Raw genomic sequence first — 24,921 nt, 5'->3', positions numbered from 1 at the left:
ACAAATAAAACATTCCAACACACTTATTGGGCTACAGTGCTGCAGTGTTTTTGTCCATATGAACAACAAACAAGCCTTATGATTCCATATTAACACTTTTATTAAAGGGATCACAGGTGGAAAAGGTCAACAGCAGTATAATACCAGAAAAATCACCTACCACCACCAATGACCCATCACAACCTCTTGGGAGAAAGCTGGATAGTCTAAAATCCACCACAGAAAGGTCAAATGCCTTTTTGCTCAAAAGTAATTTGGAATTTATTCAAACCCATTTCTTGTTTAAAAATAAACGTTTATTGATCCGTTACTTTTTTCAGTCTCCTAAAATAAAGCACAGCAATGCATACTGGCACCATTTTGTTTGGACTGCGACAGACAGTAATAAAATAAAATTAAAAAATAACATTAGCCAGAATGCTTAACAGTTGTGATGCATGCCGACCAGCCCAAGAATTGGCTCATGGAGATCACAAAAGAGAATCAATCAACTCACTATTAAAACTACATTAAAGAATATTCTAGTTGTGGATTTAAGCTGGATAATTAACTGGTTTTGTCTGCTGCTCTTAGTGTAAGATCTTGTGTTTTTTTATTGTTATTTTTTGCTTAAATAAATCTGGGTCCCTGCTTTTCAATGGGCAGCTGTAATCACCTCTTTTTTCAAGCACAAAATACCTGCCATGACGTGCATCACGTTACTCCATTTCTAGTGACTTGGGGGATGAAGTTCAGTAACGATGTACCATGAGATCGAATCCTACTGTACATGGCAAATGTAAAACATCCACTGATTTTCAAACTTACCAGACCAAACACATTAAAAACTGAATTTTGCTAAACTAGCATGGACACTCAACACAGCAAGGAACATTCACGTTAAATCTGCCAGCAAAAGAATTGACAGCAAAGTAACAAAAAGGTATTAAGCGTAATTCCTCACTATTCCACCATTAACTCTCAAGTTAACGTCATGGGAGCAATGTTACCATACTTATCTGTGAGATGGTAATTTCCATCATTAGAATTAGGAATACAGTTCTCTTAGAGGCGCCATCTTTAACAGTCAGCTCGAGAACACATAAAAAGTCCTTATCTACATGAGCCCAAAATACAGATTAGGCTATCTGATAATACGATTCCTGATTGGTAGACCCGGTAGCAGGCTTTTGTACGTGAGGGAGAAACTAAAGGTGCCATGAATGTTTTTGCCGTCACTTCTCCCTGGTTTCTAGATATCATTCGGCCACCTCATTTTCAGTGAATAACAAAACAGACACCAGACTGGACAACCAACCATCCAATCTGTCATCAGGTGTGTCTGCATGTGCTATCTGTGATGTGTGATTTTGCCTTGACAGATGTGAAGAGTGCAGGCTTCTGGTTCAAACTGGAAAAAGGTGTCTTTATTCATTTTGCATATGAAACAAAAAAATGTGGCCAATTTCCTGATCGGCTTGGCAAAGCGCTCGTTTGGCAAAATCCACCCGTCACGAGGAGGGGGCAGGGGTATCTGGTGGGTCTTTGAAACTAGAAACTAGGGGGGGAGGGAAGCCATGACTGCCCACTCTGTCAAAACCACTAACTTAACCAAACAAAAGTCACCAATTACCAAAGAAGATGATAACGGAGGTCGTCTGACAATATATACAGTAGGTCCATGTCCTATTTGCAATTGCTGTCAGTCATTTCAAGTGTATTTCTGTCATTTTTATGACTTGCTGAGTGACATGATACAGTGTTATGTTTACTATATAAAATACCATGTGGCCAGAAACAGCAACAGAAGCTGAGGGAGGAGAGATATTAATTAAAAGAACAGGCGAGATAGGAGGGATAAACTGAAAAAGGAGTTAGCCGATGGGACACAAGGGAACATAAAAAAACTCATACAGGGTGTGGAGATGATGCTAGCAGGACAGTGGTTCTCAAACGTTTTAATTTCAAGGGCCCCCATGACTCTGAAGGTCCCTGGACCCCCACCTTGAGAACCACTGTTCCAGGAGATGGTGTAAATGTTTTGACTGCAGGTGGACAACAAGATGGATGCAATGAGGGGGCGGGGGGGGGTGTCCAACAACACACTGGTTGGATGGAAAGGTTGACCAAAAAAGAAAGAGAGAAAAAAGGACAACTAATGAAGTGTATGTAGATGAGGAGATGGTAAAAAATGGAAGGACTAAGGTCTTGGGTGAGGGGGGAGCAGAGCTGCAGGGACAAAAGCGCCCCCTCTGCCTGTCCTATCGGTCCATTTCGTCCAGCAGGGGCGTGGCATCTCCGGCGATGGACATGGGCGTGCTCTCGATCATGGGGCTGGGTGACGGCCGCGGGGTCATCCGCGGCGTCTTCTTCCTGCCCTCCGCCTCCTTCTCCTTCAGCCACTGCTCGGCCATCTTGCCCCAGTCCACCGCTGAGCTGCTGGTGCTGGACCTGCCAAATCGACACGGGGATTTGTTAAGTACCAGGTAGGCCTGTCACAATTATTACATAATCGCAATTATTTGTGATAATCACAATTATTTTTACATAATCGTCATAATCGTCTTCATGTTAAAAAACATTTTACACATTTTCAAATATTAAGAAAAAAGCAGAAATAACTGATCTACAAGCTTAAAACGCGCCAAAAGGTTTTTTACATGTATAACATTTCATTTAATTTCTTTGTATATTTCATATCGGCACTGTGCAATTTTTTTATTACGAAGCCTAAAAGGCAAACGGACGCAATTATTTTAGCCACAATTAATCGTCAACTTAAATTTGTAATCGTGACAGCCCTAGTACCGGGATGGTGTGATGTCATTACAGCGTCACGCATAAGTGGGCGTACGCAAGCATATGTGTACCCACACACACCTCAACTCTCCACATCAGTGTTTCTCAAACATTTTCATCTCAAGCACACCCATATTGTTATGAATTTGGCCGAGGACCATACGAGATTTTTTCAACATTTGGCAAAGACTTGTCAAAAATGTTTTGAAAATAGCCTATTTACAAGCCCACAAAGTTGTGAGCTTGTAGATTGAGCTTGTAGATTTAGAATCTACAAGCTTGGTGAGCTTTAAGATCTTCAAAGAGCTATCAGTGTTTTAACCCATTAAGACCTGAAGAAGCATCTGTGTCACTTTTTAATTTGAGCTAAAAAGCATTATTTTACACTTTTTGCTATTCATAAATAGCAGATATACAAGCTCATAGCGCGGCACCGAGTGCCGCGCTATGAGCTTGTAGATCTGCTATTTTTGAAAAATCGAGAAAATGTGTGCAAATTAATATATTTATATTGTTTTAAAGCGAAAATTTTTAACTCAAATCTTTGCTTCTGGGGCTCCCTGGAACAACATATTTTGAGATGGGGGTCCGTGGCCAAATACATATAATTTTGGGGGTCCTTGACATGAAAAAGTTTGAGAACCACTGATATAGAAACATACGTTTTTCAGAAAACTGTTGGGATTTTGTAGAAATCGGCTTCAGGTCTTAATGGGTTAAACTGTTCCTCATTTTGCTGGGGACCCCCACTATGAGAACAAGTGCTCTACATACTTTGGCTGCTGCGGTTGAGGCGTGACCGGTGTTCGGCCCCTGGACGAGGTGGTGGAAGACGGCGTGCCGGACGAGTGTGCACCATGGTGTCCGCTGTGATGTCCGCCGTGGTGCGACGAGTGTCCTCCTCCGCCGTGGTGCGAGTGGGCGTGCGCCGGCTGCGGGGTGGAGCCGGGATACTGCGGCGTGCCCAGGGCCTGCTGGCTGGGCGTCGTGTACGAGTAGTTGGGCGTCAACATGGGCGTGGCCATGGGCTGCTGGGGCGTGGCGAACACCTGCGAGGAACATGGGGACGTATGACTGGAGTTAATGCGTTAAGTTCTCAAATAAAACACTTGAAAAGAACAAGAAATAAATAAAAATACATCAAATATAGTGAAATAAGATCAATAATAAATAATATAAAATAGTTATGATTATGTTTAGTTTTCCATAGTGGTGATTTATACTGGTTAACTCATTCCCTGCCAAGAACGACTAAAACGACTTCTGTCCCATAAGCCATGCCTGCCTAGAACGACTAAAACGACTTTAAAAAAATAATAATAATAATAATAATTTGACCCAAAGACCAAGGAGATATGATTTTTCGAAGATCTAGACTCCCATCCACTTCCTTGTTAACTTAAAACTTAAAAATTCTGTATCTCGGCTCCTGGGTACTTTTTTTTTACAATGAAAAATCTTGACAGTGGGCAAACGCGGCCAGAAATAATTCAGGCAGTGAATGAGTTAAGCACTGAAAATAGCTGATTTACAAGCTCACAATATGTTTCAGCACAAGCTTGTAGATCTGCTAATTTCGCAGGCAAAACGGTGTGCAGCCAAGTATAATGGGCCCTTTAGAAATCCCTCACATTGCAAGCACCTAGTGAAACACACATGGCTGTGCAATGCATTTCTCTTTTACTGTGAAGAAAAACATCTCCCCCTCACACTCACGTGATAGGCCGAGGAGCTGCCTCCACCTCCCCCGGTGCTGCCACCACCGTAACCGTACTGACTGGAGCCCCACTGAGCCGGCGTGGTGTTGGGGTTCTGGCCCTGGCCCGTCACCGCAGCGATGGCGCTGAACATTTGGTTGGTCATGGTGCGTGGCAGAGCGTTGACGGCTCGCGTCAGGTCTGGGAGGGAAGAAACGAGAGGAGAAAAAGAAAAACGAAGTCAGACTAATTCAAAGCAGCATGTGAGATAGAATGATACAACAGGGGATACAATAGAGACATTTTTATTAATTATTTTATATATTCTTCTAGCACTCATCTGGAGGATACTTTGCAGAGATATGCGAGAACGATTAAACCCAAGACCAAACATTATGCATCATTGCCGTCATTTTTATTCTTTACATTTTCTCCCAATGTAGAAATAATGGCAATTCCTCATGTACTGTAGTCCCTGTCACTGCAGACACCACCTACTGTAGTTGGTCTTGGGGAAAGTACAGACAGTGTTTCCTCCAATACGCGTGATGTCGCCAGGCTCGTCATTTCACCTGACAACGAGGAGTTTCACCGGGAGGACGTAACACGCCATCCTTCCCAGTTCCCCTCCCTACTGAACAGGCATCGCGACCAATCTGTAGGAGTTGCTAATGCAGCGACACAGATCCCCCAACCCTACCAGCTTCCCAGCCCGCAAACACAATCATCTCTGATTCTGTTTGTTGGAACACCCAGCCAAGCCATCCATGGAGGATTCAAACCCGGTAACTTACCTGCAATGTTAATATTAGCAGGCGTGGCATTTAGTGATGCAGGCGTCCTTGTTCTGCTGCTGTTGCTTGGAGTGATGCCTTTAACAGAAAAAAAAATATATGTTATACCGTAAAATCACAATATCTATTGAAGACACATGGTTTCACAATATCTATTGAAGACGCAATGAGTCAGACTTCATTCTTAGGCCTTCTGGGGGTGCCATGGCCCTATTTTAACATAACTTCTGTTATGTTTTGTTAAAATAGGGCGTGATAGGGAATTGATAAACCTTGACATCTATAAATATCTGCATTCTAGTCAGACAAGCAGCATGGTTACACACCTGGTAAGGGCTCTTGGTAATGGTCTTTGAACCAGCGGAAGAGACCATTAACACTAGGGAACATCTGAGAGCGATAACGGAAGCCATCTGGGGTGATGGTCACATATTCAACCCTGAGGAAGCACGACAGTAACGGCAGCATGTTAAGATCAAAACATTGGCTTTAATGTCACTGGCTTTCCTGCATAGCCCTTTTTTACAGACATTGACAGCAGTGCCAAATAATTAAATTAACTCTACATTTAAATCATCCAAATTGAGGAAAATGTATTAGATGTACAAAGTGGATATGAAAATGATTGCTAAACATTTAGAACACTAAAACATTGCACCAAAGGGAGTGCTTATATGGAAAAATGTACAAGCAAGGCTGTTTCGTCAACAGAAGAATTGAAACATTGACACTGACCGTGGTTTCCCACGAGGCTGGTAGCCCAGAATGAATTTCCCTGGCAGGTCTTTACAGGCTGAAATAAAATATGGAATAAACGTGGGTTTCTCCCTCTTCGTCTTGATCAACATCTCTTCCATTTTCTATTGGAGAAAGAGAGAAAATCAGCACTGGAGATATGGCAGGCATGACAGACAGATAGAAAAGGCAGTAGTACAAGGTTGAGTATATCTAACTACAATATGAGAAAAACACCAGTAGACACCAAAGTAATCTTTGTACCAATGTTACTCAATTTGAGTATCTAAAAAAAGTGACGTAACGTTACCTTCCTGTCTCCTCCATTACACTCATGGAAGTACTTGTGCCCTAGTAGATCCCGAGCAAACGCCGCCATTGGCTGAATGTAGCGAGCAGTGATCTCATCCAGATCTTCAAACTCCTGCAGAAGGAAGAAAAAAAGCAGCTCTTTCAGAGCATGCATTGGCACGATGCCACCATGGTTCTACTGTAGACACACAAGCATGTTGCATAAGATCAGTGTTAATTTTGACAATGAATTTTTATATAGTTTTAGTCATAGTCTTTTGAATACATTTCCATTTAGTTTTAGTCATATTTCAGTAATTTGATTTTTTTTAAGTTTTAGTCTAGTTTTAAATCTAGTTGATTTAGTCTACAAAACTTTATTTTGGCAGGCCTTGATGGCCTGATTTGTAGACCAGCTACTGAAAATACCCGATCTATAAGCGATCGGCTATTTTCAAAGCGTGACACCCACACACGGCCAAGCATAAAATGACTTGTCTTAGTTCTACTGGATCTCTTCTCCACTAGTCCCTCCCATAACATTTTAGTCTAGATTTATTTGTTGAAGAAATTGTCAATATATTTAGTCATAGTTTCAGTCATTATAGCTTAGTTTCTGTTTAGTTTTCGTCAGTGAAAAAAAGGTAATCGACGAAAAATGTTCACCTTGGTTTTAGTCGTCAAAATGAACACTGCATACCATACCAAGCGAGCGCCTACCTCCGTGTTGATCCATAGCGTGTGTCCCAAGCTGAAGGCGTTCTCCTTGCCTTCTTCTCTCACGTCCACGTGCTGGTAAATTCCATCTCCCACCTACCAAATCACAGCATAACAAAGAAATGCACTATGGTCTGAGGCTCACTGGTTCTGGTACCTTATGTAACTGCTGAATGTTGCCTGTGCTAACTACCAAGGTTCTGACGATTGCAGGTAAAAACGATTAATCCAACAACCATCAGATAAAACGTCAGTATTTGAATAATCGCTCAGTGATGAAATTCATCAGGCAAAATGTCAGTATTTGAATAATCGCTCAGTGATGTATCATGTAAAATAAATGATTCTGTTCTACAGTACAGTCTGCACTCTAAACTGAACACAGTTCTGTCTCGCTGCTGCAACTTGTGGATAATGTGGGTATGACAGCCGTCATAGACTATAATTTGATCTGGCTTTATATAGACGATAACCATCAATTCTGGGTTTACAGCAAAGGCTATGGTCCAGAGACAACCGTCAGTGTGCATGCAGGTACTTAGTCTCTCGAGCCTCCCCAAATTTTTCAAATGCTTCCGTCATACAACGGAATCGCTGAAAACAATCCGGGACTCGTAAAGCGGATGTCCTGCTATTTATGAAGTGAATGGAAATAACAAAGAGCTTTGGGAATCGGCTTTCAGGGGGTGTAGGTTCCCTATAGCATTCGGACATTCTGGAATAGTAGTATGGCTACGCAAGACTAGCCGGTACTAGACCTGAACGACATCCCTCCATCAATGCTTACCTTCCAGGTCACAGTGAGGTGGTTCTCCCCTTTGCTGCTGGGCCTGATGACCAAGTCTCCCTGATCCAAGGACTCCATCATCTTCTCTGCCTGCTTGAAGCTGATGTTGTGGAAGTTGGGGTGGGCGATCACACGCTTTATGTAGGCTGGAGAGGGAACAAAAGAGGAAAACATTAGATATGTCCGATCATTAAGTGATGAGCATCTACCATCATTTTGCACTTAAATACTTTATCTTGTGTAATTTTATGAGAGATAGAGATAGATATAGATAGAGATAGATATATCTATATATGAACAACTGAAAACAATACATTAAAATGACAAAAAACAACAACAGACACCTTTATAGCCCTACCACTAGCAAATAAAGTCTATTGTATTATGACAATAATTGATCATTGCAGCAGACTGCGTTGCTGCTCTGTCATACTGACGTGTTCGCTGTTGTTTCTTCTTCAGTTCCTCCTCCTTCTTCTGGTCGTCCGTCTCAATGTCAAAGTCGTAGTAACTGTCTTTGGGGAGCTTCCACTCGTTGCTCTTGTCCCCGAGGTCAGAGGTGCGACACGTCAGGTCAACACTGAACTTCTCGATGTCGATCTTCATGATCCGGCAGTGGACCGTCATGCCCACCTTGACCCTCTCCTCTGGGTGTTTGACCACCTTGTCGCTGAGGAACTTGGTGGGGATGAACCCCTGGACGCCATTATCCAACCTGCACCGGACACCGATGGCCTGGCCCGGACAGGAGCCGCTGTCAAAGTGGTTCCACACCTCACTGAGCTCAGGGAAGTTGTCCTGTTGGCAGAAGGGACACTGCCACAGCCCCGTGGAGTCGTTACGGATGGCCTGGTCGTAGCTCTCCCCTTGAGGCCGCCGGTGAGCGATGCCTGTTACTGAGCTGGTGATAAGCTTGCCTGGGAATTAAAGAAAATAAAGGGTGTTGATTACTGTCATGGATACAGCAGCAGCTTGCTACAGCTGCCTTTTGTAGGAAAGATATTCTAATGATGACTGAAATACATGCACAGTGAATAAAGTAAACAAAAGAAGAAACGCATGCATAGTGGCAGTTTTTCATTCTTCATATCACTACTTATTGCTTCCTTTTTAGGGTCAGCCTCTAATGAATTAATTTAAATCAATCAACAAACTCTGCTGTATGTTTCATGCTTATACATTGTATGACATTGTATATTTGGGCAAGATTTCAGCCCGAAACTACTGGTAGCGTGCACAAGAATTTTGGCACTCATCCGTCCAGCAGTTTGCAAAATCTGTGTCAACTCAGAGCTTAGCCTATACATAAAATGCCACACCATAAAATGTGTGTTTGGGTTACCTATATAGAAGGTCTCTGGTGTCTCCTTTGTGAGCAGGTTAAAGACCTCCTCGGTGTTGGGGACTCGGTAGGTAACTCTCAGGTCTTTGTACCTGCAGCTCAGCTCAGCGCGGATGTCATAAAGAGTGATTCCCTTGTTGCCATAACCCTACAGGTGCAAAGCAAACAAAATATACAGTCATAATGGGTGAAGGCAAGTAGTACACGCCATACCATTTTTTGTTTAATTCATGAGAATACCTTCTAAAAGCAAACAAATCAGTCTAATTTGACTGGGGGAGTGAGCCTGTGCTAATTAGAAATCAGGAAAAGGTTCCGTGTGACTTGTACGTTATTGTGTGTGAAGGAAGACAAACGAGAGCTGTAAGCAAAGCAGCGAGCTCTGCTCCACAGGGAGACTCGCCTGTCTCTCCAGCTCCTCTGCGAAGGCGTCCAGGTCCAGGTCTTTGAGACGCTCAGGGTTCTCCAGGATCTCTTCCAAGGCTCCGGCCGGGTTGGCGTCCTCCGCCGATTCGTCGTACTCCAGGGCGTCCACGGCCATCTTCCGAGCCCACTCGTACGTCTCCGGGTGGACCCGGGAACCATCCAGGACCTCGATGTACGAGTCTGTGCTGTCTCCGAGAGACGCAGTGTCAATCTTGATGAAACCGGCACAGTTGATGAAGACCTTGGGCCCCATGTGGCACATGGTGACCAGCTGGGTCCTGTTTTCCAGACGAGTGTTGTTCTGCTTCAAAATCTGAAAGAAGACACAAGAAAACTAAAAAGGATGATCTTCAAAAACAGGCACACTAATATAGCAGTATAGCAGGTATAGTAAAATGCAGCTCAGAAATGGAAATCTCACATGCAGCCGGTGCCGTTTGAATTCAGAAACAGAACTGCATATTACCAATCTTTCGCTCATAACATGACCTGCTCCACAGTGTACACCCTGTTCAGGTTTCCAAACATCTCTACCAATTCATTTTCAAAACCTTTCCATAACTTTTCCAAACCTCATTTCCAGGCCTGTAGCAATCATACCGACTGTAGCAAAGGCGTCATGTGACAAAAAGAACAGATCTACTAACAACATATCACGGTGTTCAACATGTTTTAGCTTGTAGATCTATTATTTTTGTCGCATGACGTCCTATACACATTAGGCCGCTCTCACTACATTTTAACATGTTAGATATGGTATTTCACGACGTGATGCAACCTATGTTTTGGGACATGTTTTTATGAACAAAATCAATAGCCAAAAGCAATGCATACATTTTCCAAAACATTTGAATAATTTCAAACCTTTTCCAAGCCTGGAAAACAGTTTATCTAATTTCAAAATATTTCCAGGAATTTTATGACGGTGGGAACCCTGCCCGTTACATCTGAACCAGGCTTGTCCCATAGGTGTTCATCCTGACATAACATGAAATCCCAATGATCACACACCTTGAGGAGGTGAGAGCCCTTCCTGGGTCCAAGGCCGCACACAAACTGGACCAGGCTCTGGGTGTAAGGATGGGCGATGGATCTGTTCACATCCACTCCCACCTCGTTGACCCGGTTGATGAATTCACAGTGCAGAGCATTGAGCAGTTCTTCTTTCACTACTTGCTCCTGTTGGATGGGGGAAATAAAACACAAACAAAAATGGACAGGATAACATTACAGAGTTATTCAGTTGAAGGACTGTACCCTCGTCCAAAAAAAAGTATTGTCCATTCAGAGCTTTGGCCATACTGTATAATATCCCACGTAAGTGATTCTCAAACGTTTTCATTTCAAGGACCTCAGTTTACTATGCATTATGCAGACTCTGCAACTCTGAGAGTGTATGAATGGAACCTTACGGGTCCATTTGGTTCCATTTGTATACTCTCAGAGTTACCAATAACTTACTCAGGGATCCCCTGCAACCCTGTCAAGGAACCCTGGGGGTCCCAAGACCCCACTTTGAGAACTAATCAATGAATGGCTTCATTTTTAGATTTTGAGTTTGTTTACATTTTTCACAAGTCAATGCAACGTTACAGAACTTACCTGAATAATTGAGGTAATGTTTGCTAAAGATCATTGCGAGGTTAGGAAGTCATGAACATTTTGTCTGTAAGTCAATCTTGCCTCTAAGGACTATTTTCAGCTAGACTTTTCAAATCAACCCTCATTTAAAAATGCATTAAAAATTGAATAATATTATAACAGCAATTTGACAAACCAAAAAAGATCTGCATCGTTGATATTTAGTGTGGTGGATTATTTATCAATTAACAATCTCTGCAAGTTGATTTTCATACTGTACTGAAATATTAATGAAATCCACTGGCTTCCTCGAAAAGCAATCAAACTAGCTTTGGAAAATGGTCGTCAGTAACGTCAAGTATACCGTGAGTCATAGTCAGTGGGATAAAGATGCCAGACTACAGGTATGGCCCAAGTGATGTTGCATGGCCTTATCATACTGTACATTTCATGTACCACTGCACCGCTTGACCTCCGCCCACCATGTTCCCCATCTCTCACCTGCAGAGGGTGCAGTTTGAGGCAGAGGATGTCCTCGTCAGTGCTGCAGACCTGAGAGTACTCCACCAGAGGATCCTGGATCTTCCTGGCTATGGACACAGCCTGTCGCAGCAGGGGAGGGTAGTCCCGGAAATCAGTCTGGACACGGGGACAGACAGAGGGAGGACACACATTTATTATTACAACACATCTGGTGCAAGATACGATATATTTAGCTGCATCAGTGTGTTTACACTGTGGTTGTGGGTGTTCATGAAGTTTTACAAGCTGAATTGTGTTGAGCCACTTGACTGAATACATACCTGCTGTTATACAATTCTTACATAGGCTCCTTGGAAACACTGGTGGTGGTGGTGGTTTTGTGTGTGTGTGTGTGTGTGTGTGTGTGTGTGTGTGTGTGCGAATGTCCTATTATTTACCTCCGACTTCTTGCTATTCATGTACAGTGTAGCCAGTTCATTGTCGACCAGCTCCACTCCAATAGGGGGCAGAGAGGTTTCTTGTTCAAGCTCACTGACGGCCCTTTTGATGTCCTCCATTATCATATGAGCATCTCTTCAGACATATGAAAAACAAGCTTGGCATCAGTACACTCGCAAAGGAAGCTGGTTTAAAATAAATAAAAACATCAAAAAACAGAACAAAGAAAAGGAATCAGACACTCACCTATTCTCTCCAGCAACAGCCACCACATGAGGTTTCTTGCCGTTCAGAAACTTCTTCAGGTTTTCAATATCAATAGCCTGAGAATGACAGGAAGAAATTACATCAGCCCAACACAACGTAAACACAAGTTCAAATGCATTTTCAAGCATTTTCTGCAGAGAATGCAGCTGCCTTGACCATGGCCCTTGAATCCGTTTCTTTCTTTTTCCTGAAACTTATTTTATTGAATTAAATGCAATTCTAACCAATCTGTAAGGTAGAGTATGTTAATACAATGTAACTGGTACATCTGCAGTGGTTGGAAGTGGTCTCCCAACTCTTCCATTGAGAAATTACGGTAGATGCTGGGGTCGAGAAGGACTTCCTAAGCTCATAAAGGGATTGCCTCTTGACTCAACAGTAGATCTTTGGTCTCTTTGGTAGGGCATTAAAGTAAAGCATTGCAGTTTAAGGCAATCTGTAGAGTGTACCAGAGCAGATTATTTAAAGAACGTAATTCCAAGGTAACATTTGTGTATCAAATGACAGTACACTAGAGAGTAAAGGGAGGGTAGGTGACAGTTTATGAGCGGGATTTCGAACCTGTGATGTCATGATTACATCTGTTCCTGTGAGATAAATGCACCAGCTGGCTGGCTGAGCCAACTGGAGTACATAGTTGTCTTGTAATTGTTGCCTACCTTTTTCTCCCTCTCATCTTCTCTGAAGGCGTTCTTCCTCTTCATGAAGTAGGGCAGACGCAGGAAGTCAATCACCTCTCCTTCACCGTTGATGAGAGCACAGAACACTGGCGCATCCCTGTAGCAACGACATGCAAGTCATCATGATTTATATTTGACTTAGCTTTTCCCTTTTTGAAGACATACAATAAAACAACTTGAAGACAGAAAAACAATACAAATATCCCACAAGACAAACAATAACAAAAAGCACATAAAAACAAAAAAGGTATATACTGTATTTATACACATACCTGCATACAGTGACATACATATTACATATACATAGCACCAGTGTCCAGTGCCATCATCAACAAAAAACGATAATAACCATAGTATGACAGACACCCACCTGCTCTCGGAGAAGGCGACTCCCAGGACTCGGCTGCCTTTGCCTTGATTATCATCCATCAGGTCATCATCTTCCTCCACCTGCTGATCTGGCCTGTACGGAGCCACCTTCAGCCAGTTGTACAGCCGTCTACAGCAGGACTAGGGCCACAAATGGATAGCGTTATGATACAGGAGTCAGGAGATGTGCAGTGCGTGTGCACAACCATGCAAAAAGTATCACATATCAGGCTCACTTACCCGGACAATGTTCTCCTTGGCCTCAGCAATGAGCTTGTTCTTGAGCTCCTTGGACATCTGAGGGTAGAGGAACTGGGTGAGGGCTCTCTCTATCGCCAAGGTCCTCTGCCTATTCCATTCTTGCACCTGGTGGCTGAACTCATCCCTGTAGTAGAACTGTTTGATCTCATCAAAGTACGTCTGATCGCCAGCAAACCCTTTGACACCGATCATATCAATACAGATTTCTATTGTCAGCAGCCCCTCCTCCTCCGCCAAGACCATCTTGAGGAACTGGTCACCGTTCAGCTCTTTCACAGGCTTGTTCTTGAGGTACTTGAAAGAGTAGGCAGGGTGAGCCTCGTCTATCTCCTTCTTGCCTTTCTTGGTCGGCTTGATATTGACCTTGGCCCTCTCCTGGAAAGTCTGCCTGAGAACGTGTCGAACTAGTGGCTCCCGGGCGATCTGCATTGCCACCATATACCTGGTCCCTTCAAGCACTGCCTCGGGAGTGGCGAACTGACTAGAGAAATAAACAAGAGGGGTGGCAATCAGTCAGTGTGAGATATTTTCTTCCTCTCCATTTCCACACTCAATTTCAACTAAGGTCTGAGAATAAATGTGCAGAGATGTTTTTATAAAGACAGAACGGCGGGGGGGATCTCACCTGCAGCAATAATCTTTGGCCAACTCCACAGGTTCAGCTGGGAACTGCTCCGTCTCGTGGCGCTGGTAGCTGTCTCGCAAATTTTCTCCAAACTGCTCTGGGGTCAAGCCAAACTTTTTGGCTAAGCCATCTGACAGAGGCAGAGTGTAACACGAAACATGAACGAGAGAGTGTGAGAAATGTTAGATAACCTTTATAAAACAATCAACCATTTTAATATAATTCCAAAGGAAATGGTGTGGCTGTGCTGTACAACTATTGGCCAGTGATTACATAATTCACCAGTGAAATCTGAACGCTGGGGCTTCAGTGTGACTCACCAAGTCCGACGCTCTGGCAGATGCTGTACATGTCCCTGCGTGACGCCTGCTTCAGATCTGGTGCTTTCTGCTCCTCCTCTTCCTCTTCTACTTCCACCTCCTCCTCCTCACCTGCCAAAACGACAAGCTTTTTATCTCTCCGTCACTGGTCCTTCCATCCACCCACACCCATCCATCCTTTAATCAATCCTTCTTACCATCCTCGTTCACCTCCTTGATCTTCTTGAGTCTCTTCTTGACGACCTTCACAGAGTTCTGCATCTTAGGGATGTCTCGGCCATAGTACAACAGGAAGTGGTGATAGACGTCGCTCAGTTCATCGAGACTCTGGACGTCTTTCAACCTGCAGAAAAACAGCAGTACAGCTTTGACTGTGGTGTTATGAATCTCTCTTTATGATATGACCCTGTGAGCGCCTCGGTTCGGTCACTTGCGGGCGTTCTTAAATGTTTAACCATACATACCTCTCCATGTCGGCGGTATCCAGGGGACGGATGCCATCTGCCAGGGGTTTGTCGGGGTCTGCGGAGATCTGCTCAAACTGGTAGGACTGCATCCTCTGGAAGAGCCGCGCCAGGTTCTGCTTGCGGTTCTTCAGCTGAGTCCACTGGAGGGAGGGGGGTCAGAAAGGTATGTGATTAGGACGCCAGAAAGTGAACAAAAAGCGCAAACATTATCATAAAATACCACACAAGAGCTCTTTAGCTTTGTGTGAAGCAGATCTCTATGATATGAATGTGAACACGTAGGGGCAAGTGTGAACACACAATCGTTTGGTTTCAGATGAGTTTCATACTGCGAAAGCTGTATGGAGTCACTTTATGGTCTTGTGTGTGGGAGCAAGGCAAAGATTTTGAGTTTCAAAACTGTTGTAAATGTTCAGAATCAATGTGTAGCCTATGCTATTGAGAAATGTATGACATCACAAAAAACCTTGATCAATGTGCATTGTAAACCATGTTATTATATTTACGTTGCAATTCTTTTATAGCTTAGAAATTTGGATTATATTATCCAAAAAGGCTATGAAAGTTAACAAAAAACAGATAATGTTGTGATTGGAATCAGTGGAGGGTTCTCATCTGGAGATAATGACATACTTTTAATTTTTGGGTGAATTATTTCTTATAGTTAAGCATTATTATAATTGGACTTTTGTGGAAAATAAAATAAGTGTTGTCAAGTGAAATGTCATGGTAAAATAAACTACACAATACATAAATCGTACCTTCTCATCCCATTGCCACACCTTCCACAGGTCATTGATGTTTAGCTCTGGCTCTACATACTCCTTCCTGTAGAACGCTATGAATGGAACCTGGAACATGGCAAGGGCAAGAGAGACACCCACACAATTAAACTGGTTTCTGAACCGCGTACCATACCGATGTATAGATCACATTGTATGGGTTAGTCTGAAGGGACGAGGAAATAAATATGGTTCAGTGTAGGTAAGGTATGTACCTCAAAGTGCTGGTTCCTCATGAAGTTGAGGGCCTCCTTAATCTTGGCAATTGTGCTTGGGCCTTTCCTGCTGAAGTTTGTGGTCGTCCCTCTGTCTAGGTAATCCGTGCTCTCCTGATTAAGAAACAGACGTTTCATATTGCGTTACATTTTAATCTGTAGATGTTGTGGGATAATAAAAATGCCATGCAAGCTAAAGTTTGTATAAGCTAGCCATTAATAAGACACATCAAATGTTCTCCCCATCAAGCTAACACAATATCACTGAACAAACATTTAGCCTCAGTTTTTATCTATTAGCTCCTGGAAATGAACTAATATGGTTGCATATGCAACTGGGAACACAACATGTATATCTTAGCACAAAATGACATCTGTCTGTGTTTGTCTCGTCAGTTTTTACAGCTGATGTTGTTCAGTACCTGCATGGAAATCGTTAGGGTGGAGAAGCCGTGTCTAAATATCCATTCAGCTTCCTCCTCCAGCTCGTCATCCTCAGCAGACTTCACTGGGATTGAGCGTAACTACGAAGACAAAAGGGTTGAGAGACAACAAATGAAACCGTGTTAATTTTGACTTCAGAATTATTCTGATTTAGTCTTAGTACATCATTTAGTTTTAGTCCTATTTTAGTCACCTGAAATCTTAGTCGACTAAATATCATATCTTAGTCTCTTAGTCTTAGTCAACAAAATTAATACTGAAATGAAAGAAACAAAAGTCCATAACATACCTCACATGTGTCATCTCAAACATGCAATTGACTGATCCAAAGCACCAGCAGTAACAAAAAGACATCAGGCACATCACATATCCAAACCACACCACACAGTAGGCAGTACAAGAACACACACCTGGAACCTCTCAGGCATGTCGGTGGAGCGGATCTCGTTGTCCTGGTCCGTCATGTGGCTGCTCTCCAGCTCGCTGGGCTCGTAGATCTCAAATATGCTCTTCCTGCCCTGCCGCCTCTTGGTCTGCTTCTTGGGCCGATCCCAGCCTTCCTCATCCTGGTCCTCCTCCTCTTCCTCACCCCCCTCGTAGGTGTCGGCCACAAAGTCGTTGTAGTCGAAGTCCCCACCGAAGATCTCCTGGGCCTCCTGCAGGGCTCTGGGGGTACATCGACATAGGACGGTGATGTAAATAGCATGAATAGGGATTAGAGAAGGACGTCACTGGTATGGACCATCCCCAACATGCTGTTTATTTACTATATTGTCATAGCATTTTTCTCTCCTTACATCTCATCTAGTCTATTTTGTTCTTAACTCTCTCAGTGCCACGGCCCGAGATATCCCGAGTACCCTCCCTGCCAGAACGAGAAATCCCGAGTTTTTACTTTTGATCGTGGTCGCGCTATTCTGTTTATTTCTCATGATCACTTTCGCTTCCTGACTCCTTCAGACTCATTGGGTTCCAGTTTCATGACGCAGATTCCGTTTCCGGTTCTCATTTTTTTCCCGTGGTCATTTTCGGACAGAATAGGGAAAGTCACGGTTTTTCACACGGTAGAAAAAACGAACGGAGAGGTCTACGTCTATTCTCTTTGGTCTGGGTGACGATCAGTCATTGTAGTCGTGTATCACATCGTATTTTAACCCGATCAGAGATTGTCGAAAATGTAAACATCCGGTTATGACCGGATGTCACGTGAGCCTGTTTGGGAGGGGGCGAGCGAGTCAACGAGGTGATCAATGGCTCGATTTGCTGCTCTCTACTGGTAGAACTGTCGTATGATACTGCATATAGACAAGCTATTTGAAAATTAAATTACAAAATAACAAAACAAAAAAAACAAAAATTGCTGGCACTGCGGGAGTACTTTATGAAAATACTCTGGCACTGAAAGAGTTAATTTCCTGTTTGTGTTATTCTATTTGCTGTTACTTGTTAGGCCCGCTTCTTAGACACAACAGCTGATATTTGTCATTTTCTATTCAATTCAAAAGCTAAAGTTAACTATCCCCCCTTCTCTGCCGACACTCACGCGTCGGTGTATGCCGAGAATTTCTTGCCCCTCTTCTTGGTGATGGGTTGGCCGTCATCGTCTACAATGAAGTCATCTATGTCTACAAGGAGATAAAAAAAAGAACAGTAAAGATCTGTGTGTGCAAGATTCCTACTAAAAAGAAAAAGTCAAAATGAGATGAATTTGATATTCCATGATAGCTTCACCAGTTCTGAATAAACCCTTGTGTCAACCCACCTGACTCCTCATCCTCTCCCTCTCCATCATCGTCTCGCTGAAGCGGCACATCAACCGTCTCTCCCTCCTCCAGCTCGTTATCCCCGTCGTCGCCTGTGAAGATCTCGCCAGCGATCGTGTCCCTCGCAGCATCATCGTCTTCATCATCGTCGTCGTCCAAGGTCTTCAAACGGTCATATTTCTTTTTCTGGAAAAGGCGCATGGAAAAGTAGAGGTTTATGCATTTTTTATAGGTAATGAATATTACATAATTATGCCCTTACTGCTCTCTGAAACTAGGTGGAATTGATTGCGAGCAGGTGATCACAATATGGGATGGTAAACAATCTATCATAACAACAAGTAAAGACAGAAATATGGCCTTACCCTCCTTTTCACTTTAACACCTAAGTTCTCCTCAATGAGGTCTAGATCGTCGTCATCTAGGTAATCATCATAATCTGCAAAAGGGAATATTAAGTCTCAGCAGTTTTTCAGGACCTCTACATGCGTGAAAGAAAGTACATGAACAGAAATCAGCAGTTTAGTCTAGCTGTCACAAATCAAGACGGTTTTTAATCCATCGACACAACCTTTGAATCGAAACTAATCCTGATGCCTCCCAAGTGCATCTCATCGCAACGTCCAGAGAACCTACAGTATGGATTTCTGCAGGGTGTTAAAAACCTTGTAGATCTGCTATTTTTTTGCAAATATTTGAGCTTTTTAGTTCAGCCGGTCAAATGGATGCTTGTCGTTGCATGTTACATCTGATCCATTTTTCATGACAGACTCTGGGGCTTTTTGTTTTGATGTAGTTGGGGTTTACTTCAAGTTGGGGTTTACTACAACACAACACAATGAGAACCAAAATGGACATGGGGCTTGGCATTATTTACTTATTGTGATATGCTACTGAATTTGCTCTTGTAGTCTTTAAAAGTAGTTCAATTCTAGCCTGGAATGCAGACTGATTCGCTACGTTCGACTTTTTCTCACTTTCGCTACTCTGTCTGGCCAGGGTCCCGTTTGACTTGTATTTCAATTACATAGGCAAGTCAGGAAGTGACTTGAGTTTTAATAGCCCAAAGAAATAAAAAATGACAGAGATGCGTTCCCGGTCTTAATAAGGTTAAATGTACTTATATGTTTTCATGTTTAGTCAGACATACTGCGCTTCTTCCGTCGATGTTTGACCTCCTCGTCGGAGTCACTGCCCGCTGCACTCCCACCGCTGCGACTCCTCGCAGGGCCGCCGCCCTCCTCCTCCTCCTCTTCATCGTCTCCATCGTCAATGAGACCCCTCAAGTTCCCTCTCTCGTCCTGGTCCTCTGTGTTCTCCTCTTCGTCTTCGTCTGTTGTGGAACATCCGAGGAGACGGCTCAATGACAGAACTCATACACCGCTTTGCTCCACACAGTCCCAAGCCCACCCCAACCGCCCTCACACACACACACACACGTTTGCATTAGTATACTTGTGAGGACATCAGAATTTAAGGACGCCATTGAAAATGGCTCAAAACAATTGTGTGGCATGATCAAAACTCTAACCCCAAACTAACTAACCTTCAAATGTCTAATCTGAATCTTTTCCTAATTGTAAAAAAAATCTTCTTGTTGAGAGGACCGTGAAAATGGTCCACACAATGTCTATTTCTCAAATTCTACTATACTTGTGGGGACATTTGTTCTTCACAAGTACAGTAGGTAATACAAACACACACACACACACACACACACACACACACAGCAGAAGATTCCGTTCATCTTTTTTTTCTTTTCTTCAAACAATATATTTATTGGCATTTTCAAGTATATAACACAACAATATGGCATTTGTAGTAAATGTCTATAAAAAAAATCAACAAACAAAAACAGAGCAAAAAGACATCACATAGCAATCATACATATACATACATAACATCTGAGATTCCGTTCATCTTACCGTCATCCTCCATAAACCTCTGCGTCTTTTTGGGCTTCAGGTCCTTTTCTTCGAACTCTTCCTCCTCGGACTCCTCCGCCTCACTTTCGATAAAGTCGGACATGACTGGACGTCCAGGGAGAACGAAATGCAAATGTCAGTGCGTGGAATAACCCGTTTTCTAATATGACATTACTTCAGTTCAGCACAGTCTTGTTTGGGTCTAGTTTAACCCTTTAAGACCTGAAGCCGATTCTACATGCCTCCTAAATCTCAACAGTATTCTGAAAAACCTATGTTTCTATATCAGTGGTGCTCAAACTTTTTCATGTCAAGTACCCCCAAAATTATATGTATTTGGCCGCGGACCCCCATCAAAATATTTTGTTCCAGGGACCCCCCCAGAAGCAAAGATTTGAGTTAAAAATGTTCGCTTTAAAAAATATATATATTCAAAGATTTGCACACATTTTCAAAAATAGCAGATCTACAAGCTCGTAGCGTGGCACTCGGTGCCGCGCTATGAGCTTGTATATCTGCTATTTTTGAATAGCCTAAAGTGTAAAATAATGCTTTTTAGCTGATATTCAATATCATATTCAATGTCAGGTAATGTTATTCACTGTGATGCATCTTTTCTAGCCAATAGCTGTTTTTTTTTTTACACTGTTTTGAAAGCTTGATGTCATGATGACACAGCATCACAATAGCTCCCTCCCTAGACAACTGATTCTCAAGGTCCGGGGACCAGCATGATCCCAAATGGACCCTTGCAGGTTTGTAACTCTAGTCTTAACAGTGTACAATTGGAACCAAATGGACCTGTGAGGAGTTTGTACACAAAGAGTTAAATTACATTTAAGGCCCAATATTTCTACAAACACTGCGATAGCCAGTGATTTGGAGGATGTACCAGAAGTTGAAGGGTAAATTTAATAGGTCTGATAATGATGTACCGTGCATGTTCAAACCATGTATACTTCGCTTCTACATATCGATCCATAATCTATCTGTACCGTCATTATATGATCCTGCAAGTGAGGATCATAGTTATTATAATCAATCCATCACACACATAAAATAGCAAGAAGCTAACAATCACACCGAAATGCAACCTCTGAACCTTGTGACTTGGCTGTTTCTTGTATTGATTAGCGTTAGCCACAAACTAATACTGCTAGCCATGCAGTGGTGTAAAGTAACTAAGTACATTTACTCAAATACTGTACTTAAGTACTCTTTTGAGGATTTTTTACTTTACTGTAGTGTTTCCAATTTTCAATACTTCTACAGATCTCAAAGGCAAATATTATACATTTACTCCACTACATGTATTTGAAAACGTTAGTTACTTTAGATTTCAGTAGATTTTGATTATAATTACATAGCATACATTAACCACTTTTAGCCGTATATACATTTCGGTCATTTGAAAATAGCAGCTCTACAAGCTCACATTGTGAGCTTGTAGATCTGCCATTTTCAGAAGATTTGTGAAACAGGACATTCTACATAATGAGTGCCTTCTACTTTTGGTACTGTAAGTACATTTTGGTGCAAATAGTTTTGTACATTTACTCAAGTAAATGTTGGGATTCCGGACTTTTACTTGTAGCAAAGTATTTCTACATGAAACTATTGCCACTGTTACTTAAAGGTAGGGTAAGTGATATTTTTTGTTTTTCTTTTGTTAAAAGGTTAAAGTATTATATTCTGATAGTAATCATTGCTACAGAGTGTTTGTTCGGTCACAGGGGTCTCTGCAGCTCATTAGTAAACAGAATATTTATACATTTTCAGGTAGGTAACCACATTTAAGCCAATCAGGAGAGAGCACTGAAAATGCATTTTAAGTTTAATAAAGAGCTGGAGAGACATGGGAGACTCCTTTTACTGAACAAAACACTGTATAGCAATGAGTACTATCAGAATATTGAGCTATTTAACACTTATTTTAACCAAAGTAAATCACTTACCCTAACTTTAAGTAATTAATGTGAGCGCTTGTGCCACCACCACTGCTGACTTCAACGTTTCTCTTTATTGATTAGCGTTTAGCCACGCACTAATACTGCTGCTAGCCATGTTAACGGAAACTAAACGTTCTCTCTTATCCATGCTATCAAGCGACGTGTCAGTTTGTTATGGATTGGTTCAATGTCCAGAGGATTTAAAGGCCACTCTCTCACTCCAGAACAACGTTAAATGACAGAAGACATTATAACAAGGCCTCTCTCTCTCTCTGGAGCCACAACTTCGCTCTCGCGCTAACACGTTAGCATCACATCATGTTTAAGTTAGCCTTTAGCATTGAGGCGTCAACAACAGCGACTCTGGGGCTCATTTTCACAGAGTCGTTTAAAAAAAAACACACACCTACGCTGTGTTCTGGTTTAATACGTAAGTGAATATATATACCTCCACGGAGAGGAGTGGGTTCAGTTCAACGATGCTTTAGTTTCCTGACGGTCTTCTTCTTCACACTGTTGTGTTGAGACTAAACCGTAATGGTACCCAGTCCTCCTCCACACTCTCTGCAGCGTGACGTCATGTCCGGGATGCAGTGGAGTAGTGTAGGTGTTGCCAGGTTCTGTGAGAGAAATAAGCAATCAGGTCTATGAAAACAATAGCCCAAAAGAAGCAACTTAGGCCATACTTTTATTATTTTTTTATCCCTCGATTTTGTAACCCTTTTTTTCACCCGGTGCCAATTTTATAAGTGATCCTGGGCACTGCACTCCCCCCACCAGCCTAGGGAGGCCAGGGCCGAGCTCATGCCTCCTTCAATGCATGAGAGCCAACTGACCTTCTTGTCACCTGACAGGGGGGAGTTTCCCTGGTTGGACGTAGCGCGTGGAAGGAACACGTTATTCCAACCAGTTCCCTTCCCCTCCATCAGGCCAGGGGGAGGCAGTATAGTGACCAGGATTACTACATGTTTTGTGAGGGTATTAACTACCCTACTAGACACGGGGAGAACATGCAAACTCCACACAGGCCACACTTAAACAATTTTTTAAACCAGGTACTGTCTGCATCGGCTATTTGAAAATAGCAGATCTACAAGCTCACAACGTGTTGCGATGCGACGCGTTGTGAATCTGCTATTTAAAAGAAAACAGTGTAAAATGTGAAACACAAATCTGGTACGGGGGTCCCTGGCACACATTACTTTCAGATGGTGGTCCGTGGAGAAATACACGTTATATTTGGGGTTCTTGGCGTGAAAATGTTTGAGTACCACTGGTTTAGACAATGATGATAGATAAGCAACTACACTTTAGAAACAAGCCCAAAAACCCGCAACCCCCGGAACTACCAATATTTTCAAGCAACTACAGAGGAAAAACAAGCCCAAAGTTGCTTATAATAAGCGGACATGGCAACGCTGGCATTAAGGACAGCTCTTCGAATTCTTTCAGAAGTGAGATGACGCCCCCTGCTGGCGGACATCTACTCTTGATTGATTGATTGATGTACTTTATTTAGTAAGACATGAGAACAACAGTACATGGAAGTACAAATTCACAATACAAGGTCTACTAAACTGGAAGACTCATAAAAGCACAGAGCTTGTTTCAAATGAGTTCCCCATGCACACAAATCATGATGACATATAAGAGACAGACAGATATACACAACTACTATAGAATGTCATACAATCAGTTTACAGGTTACTGGTATGAAGAGTGAGAAATATGTACAAAAGGAGAAGGAGAGAGGGGGGGGGGGGGTAGGGGGGTAGGTTAGGTTAGGACTTAGACAGGGGCCATTTTCCAATTGCAGCCTCCTGAAGGTGTATCTTTAGGGCTGTTTTGAAAGAGAGTAGGGTTTTACACTCCTTTACTCCTTTTGGTAGGGCGTTCCACATTTTTGATGAATAGCATGAGAACGAGTTACTTCCCTTTGTTGAGCCAAAAAAGGGTTGGACAAGGTTTGTGGAGCTGCCTCTGGTAGGCACATCATTTATCAATAGCTACTAATGGTGTCTTTGCTCTCTCTCTCTCTCTCTCTGTGGTTTGGACCCAAACCACGGCAGGAAAGTGTCCCCACAGCATAAGAAAGCCACCAAACCCCATATCACTTTTTTCCACATCTCTGTAGACCAGTTTGTCTATGTTTTTTGCACCACTGAACTCCCAAATGTATAATCATCTTTGTAATGAGGCGTTTATGCACTGTCTGCAACCCCTCTTTATGTAGTTGTCGACGGACTGTTCTTGCTGACAGTCTGATCAAGCCCTGCAAAGACATTTTCAGTCACCTGAGGCAGTTGTTCTCAAAGTGGGGTCCGGGGGGCCTCAGGGGTCCTTGAGGGGTCCCCAGCTAAATGATTGGCAACACTGAGAGTGTAGAAATGAAACCAAATGGACCCGTAAGGGTTAAGGGTCCATTTGGCTCTATTTGTACACTATCAGAGTTACGGGGGTCTGTGTAAAAATGTAAGGACTTTTTAATACCTAAAAAAAAGGAGAAATTAAATGAAAAAAGACCATTACTGCATCAAAACTATACCATATACTATAATAAACTGGTCAAACAAAGTGTGAGAACCACCGACCGGAGGAAGAGTAGTAGACAGACCGCACAACACCTTCCAAAGCTAAACTGTACAAAGCTATGCCAGCTTTTTTTCCCCAGATTTGCATTGCTGTCATTTCCTTGTAATGTGTTTTTATTCTTTTGCATTATTATTATTTGCAGAACAAGCTTTCCCAGGGTCTTAGTTAGAAAATTCTCACCGTCTCACTCAAA

The 24,921-nt window shown here is 42.6% G+C and overlaps 1 protein-coding gene across 1 annotated transcript; it reads right to left on the bottom strand.

Annotated features, from left to right (window-relative positions):
- Positions 1-721: 721 nt before the first annotated feature.
- LOC311056570 (transcription elongation factor SPT6-like) lies at positions 722-22,700 on the bottom strand. Its single transcript, XM_084073280.1, has 33 exons — positions 22,585-22,700; positions 20,188-20,292; positions 19,413-19,595; positions 18,628-18,701; positions 18,262-18,448; positions 18,043-18,124; positions 16,910-17,165; positions 16,478-16,579; positions 16,056-16,169; positions 15,820-15,909; positions 15,056-15,198; positions 14,789-14,934; positions 14,592-14,702; positions 14,272-14,401; positions 13,626-14,127; positions 13,387-13,526; positions 12,996-13,113; positions 12,316-12,392; positions 12,069-12,204; positions 11,650-11,787; positions 10,579-10,746; positions 9,545-9,880; positions 9,142-9,289; positions 8,237-8,716; positions 7,800-7,945; positions 7,016-7,108; positions 6,315-6,428; positions 6,005-6,129; positions 5,596-5,708; positions 5,270-5,347; positions 4,495-4,676; positions 3,553-3,827; positions 722-2,430 (listed from the first exon to the last, which is right to left on the bottom strand). The coding sequence occupies exons 2-33, from the start codon at positions 20,288-20,290 to the stop codon at positions 2,241-2,243; spliced, it is 5,280 nt and encodes a 1,759-aa protein (XP_083929406.1). The 5' UTR covers positions 20,291-20,292; positions 22,585-22,700; the 3' UTR covers positions 722-2,240.
- Positions 22,701-24,921: the final 2,221 nt, after the last annotated feature.

The sequence above is a fragment of the Gymnoscopelus microlampas genome (genome assembly GCF_963454915.1).
Source record: "Gymnoscopelus microlampas genome assembly, chromosome: 12".
In the NCBI taxonomy this organism is placed as follows: Eukaryota; Metazoa; Chordata; class Actinopteri; order Myctophiformes; family Myctophidae; genus Gymnoscopelus; species Gymnoscopelus microlampas.
Note: the sequence above shows the minus strand (reverse complement) of the source record. Positions and strands in the feature narration are given on the sequence as shown.

Coding starts and splice junctions, on each gene's coding strand:
- LOC311056570 (XM_084073280.1), bottom strand. CDS start 20,290: ATGTCCGACTTTATCGAAAGTGAGGCGGAGGAGTCCGAGGAGGAAGAG. Junction 14,402..14,591: donor CTGCCAGAGCGTCGGACTTG/GTGAGTCACACT, acceptor TGCCTCTGTCAG/ATGGCTTAGCCAAAAAGTTT. Junction 13,527..13,625: donor CCAAGGAGAACATTGTCCGG/GTAAGTGAGCCT, acceptor TTGTGGCCCTAG/TCCTGCTGTAGACGGCTGTA.